Here is a 3,967-nt window from a genome sequence, read left to right on the forward strand (position 1 = left end):
ACGTACACACGTACACACACACACGCACACACACACGTACACACGTACACACACACACACGTACACACGTACACACACACACGCACACACACACGTACACACGTACACACACACACACGTACACACACACACACGCACGTACACACACACGTACACACACACACGTACACACGCACACACGTACACACACACGCACGTACGCACGTACACACACTGCGCACACATACGTACGCACGTACACACACACGCACACACACGTACGCGGCGTACAGCAGAAACTGGTATCTAATTGTTTTCCCGTTTAAACAATTAAAATCCGGCACACACACATACACACACACACAGACGTGTTTGCGTTAAACGAAAATGGCCACCCTCCTGCGCAAAATCGGCTTCAGCCGCCTGCGTCCGCCCGTCGTGACGCGCAGCCCGAAGGTGTCCAGGAAGGGCATGGTCAGCGTGGACGTGTTGAGGGCGAACAGCATCAGCAGCAGCAGCACCGGCGGAGCACAGCGGCATCAGCAGCAGCAACAGCATCATCAGCAGCATCAACAGCAGCAGCATCTCGCGGGCGTTCTCAACGATTCCGGTACCAAGGACAGCGCCTCGGACACCAAGAAACAGCAACAGCAGCAGCAGCAAAATCATCATCATCAGCAGCATCATCAGCAGCAGCAGCATCATCATCAGCACCATCAGCAGCACCATCATCAGCAGCAGCATCCGCGCGCGGCAGCATCAGCATCATCAGCCGCGAGCTCCAGCCACTGCCGCCAGGTGCGCGCCCGCCGCCTCATGAAGGAGCTGTCCGAGCTGAGCCGCCTCGGCCACGAGGTGCTCAGCGTGGAGCTCGTGGGCGAGAGCCTCTTCGAGTGGAACGTCACCCTGCGGCAGATCGACCTCGAGTCGGCCCTGTGGCAGGACTTGCGCGAGGCGGGCGCCGACGGCGTCCTCCTCAACCTGACCTTCCCCGAGAGCTTCCCCTTCTCGCCGCCCTTCATGCGCGTGCTCAGCCCGCGCATCGACAACGGCTTCGTGCTCGACGGCGGCGCCATCTGCATGGAGCTGCTCACGCCCAAGGGCTGGTCCAGCGCCTACACCGTGGAGGCGCTCGTAAGGCAGTTCGCCGCCAGCCTCGTGAAGGGGCAGGTGAGGGGGGGGGGTGGGTGAGGGGGGTGGGTGAGGGGGGGTGGTTGGGTGGGTGAGGGGGGTAGGGTGGGTGGTAATGTAGGTGGTGCGTGGTGGTGATGTAGGTGGTGGTGGGTGGTGGTGGTGGTGGGTGGTGATGGTTCGGGTGGAGATGGTTCGGATGGAGGTGGTGGGTAGTGATGGTGGTGGTGGAGGTGGGAAGTTGTGGAGGTGGGAGGTGGTGGTGGGAGGTGGTGGTTGTGGTGGGTGGTGGTCGTGGTGGTGGTGGGAGGTGGTGGTGGTGGTGGGTGGTGATCGTGGTGGTTGTGGTGGTGGTGGTTCGCGTGGAGGTGGTGCAATGCATCGGCCGGTCATCTCAGTCATCTCAGTCAGTCGACCCGTGGCACCTGCTGGGTCTGCCCCGTGACCTCCTGCCGACGGGCGTTCGACACTTCACGTGGCCTCAACGTGCACCTAGCCTGGCACAAGCGCCACTTAGTGGCGAATGGCAGTTGTTGGTGGTGCGCTGTGGGTGAGTGTCAGTGGTGATGTCTACACACCGCACCAGGTACTCAATTAAGGCTGAGTCGACCTAGGAGTGGCAGTGTAGCGGTGAGCACTCTGTGCTGCTCACGGCCACCAACACCACCAGTGACGATTATCTGAACCGGTCCCGGGCCTCTCCTAGGTCGACTCAGCCTTAATTGAGTACCTGGTGCGGTGTGTAGACATCACGACTGGGGAGACAAAGGCGGCCGGGCGTGGCTGCTGGCCACCCACCCCCTCGTGTGCCCGTGCCGGCATCCATAGGTGCTCGCTAGCAGCACTTGCCCCAATAATCTGTGACAGGCAATGCAGGAGATCTTGGTGGTGGTGGTGGATGAGAGGTGACACTTGCAGGCATCACAGATGTAGTTCTGTGTTATCCTCTTCTGCAGACCGTTCGCTAACACGGGGAGGGTAGCACTGCTCTGCCACGGTCCAAACGGACACCGCGATTCATGACACAGATTGCACATTTAGAATGATGAAACGACCAAACAATAAACTAAAAGGTTGCAAGTGTCAAGGTTTGGTGGTGGGATTTCATGAGGGGCGGTGGCGCGGTGGTTAGCGCACTGCGACCCGAGTTCGATTCCTGCCAGTGCGGATTATCATATTAGGCAAAGTAGCTGCACGTGTAGTAGCTACTACATATTTAGTAGCTACTACACATGTAGTAGCTACAACACATGCAGCTACTACACGTGTAGTAGCTATAAGTGTAGGAACTGCACATATGTAGCTACACATGTAGGAACTACACATGTAGTAGCTACTACATATGTAGCTACACATGCAGTAGCTGCATGTGTAGTAGCTACTACACGTGTAGCTACTACACGTGTGCTTTAAAAAAAAATAACACAAAATATCTCCTTTAGATTCTACGGGAAGGTAAGTGTGAAGATATGTAGAGTCTTGCAGAAGTTTATTTATTGCGTGTCTCTTACCCAGTGGTCGTGTGGTCTTTTTCTCCAGGTCCTCCGGGTTTTCCCAACACATCTAGAATCCACGTCAACGCGTTTCGAGTGATTTGGCTGCTAAATTTCCACGTGATGACAAGTCACGTGGTTGGGCTATCATCTGTGGCCAGGTCGCTGATATAGTTCAGTGGGCCTTAGCTCGTAAAATAAAAAATGTTGACTTTAATAGTGTAGATGTGCCATGCGTGTGCGTGATTTTTCTTCTTTGTCTCGCCACCCTCCACCCCCTCCTCCCCCCCGCCTCCCAGGGGCGAATCAGCCGCAAGAAGAAGGCGTTCACGAGAAAGGAGGCGCATGCGACGTTCCGTAGCCTCGTGAAGACCCACGAGAAATACGGATGGGTCACTCCGCCGTCCTCCGACGGATAGAAGTCGCCTTGACCTCTTGACCTCGCCTCTCGTGGTGTCCATCGTTGAGTTGGCTCTGGCTCCCCACCACACCACCACCACCAACCCACCCACCCTCACTTGCTATCGGTCATTAACGAAGCCGCCGCCGCGACACCCTTCGGCGTGGTGAGTGTTGTTGGGACCGTGAGTGAATAGAATTACACTGGTCAACACAAAAAAAAAACATTTTTTTCTTGCCTAGACTTTTGCAGCTGTTTTTGACTAATTCCAGGGTGCTAATTCTAAATCTGATCTCAGATTGCTCTATCACATCTCATTTTTATGCTATCGGCATACCCCATTTTCATTGATTTTACCCGAAATTAACTCTGTTGTTGCGAGTCAGTGACTGCTTTAGTGTTAAAATATGGTGGTGTATTTTTAGGATAGTGTGTTTATAATATAATTTTATGTAGATATCCACATTATTTAATATTTTTCTTCCGCAGTTCTTATTGAAAATGCAATATTTGATATCTCAAAAACCTGACGTGATAGACAAAAACCGATGCCAGATTTGGAATCAGCACCCCAAAATTACCTTAAAACCGTTGGAATACCTTATGCCAGAAAAAGTGTGTTGAACAGTGTAATCAGTCGGTGAGTGTTGACCCCCCATCAACCAGCCCTCCCAAACCATAATCGGTCTCTGGATTTGAATGTCGGATGTAATTTACGAGCGCTTTTCGAGGTATCGTTTTTAACGTTGTTGTTGTTGTTATTGTGACTACTACTGCTGCATTGTTATTTCACGACGTGCCCAAGAGGACGACCTCTGCGGAGATGAGGCAAATGAGTTCGGCTCCAAGCGCAGGAGGCAGAGACCCACGGATGTTCGGTCGGCAAATGGACCGCGAGGCGACGGTGACTGGCGGAGGCCTTCATCCAGCAGTGGATAGCTCCTGGCTTGTTGATGATGACGAC

At 53.8% G+C, this 3,967-nt stretch overlaps 1 protein-coding gene across 1 annotated transcript; it reads left to right on the forward strand.

Moving 5' to 3' along the window:
• The first annotated feature begins 305 nt into the window (after positions 1–305).
• Positions 306–3,204, forward strand: LOC133355828 (ubiquitin-conjugating enzyme E2Q-like protein 1). Its single transcript, XM_061573227.1, has 2 exons — positions 306–1,149; positions 2,903–3,204. The coding sequence occupies exons 1-2, from the start codon at positions 367–369 to the stop codon at positions 3,020–3,022; spliced, it is 903 nt and encodes a 300-aa protein (XP_061429211.1). The 5' UTR covers positions 306–366; the 3' UTR covers positions 3,023–3,204.
• Positions 3,205–3,967: the final 763 nt, after the last annotated feature.

Source organism: Lethenteron reissneri, chromosome 52 (genome assembly GCF_015708825.2).
Source record: "Lethenteron reissneri isolate LAM-NWPU_2019-01 chromosome 52, ASM1570882v1, whole genome shotgun sequence".
Classification (NCBI taxonomy): Eukaryota; Metazoa; Chordata; class Hyperoartia; order Petromyzontiformes; family Petromyzontidae; genus Lethenteron; species Lethenteron reissneri.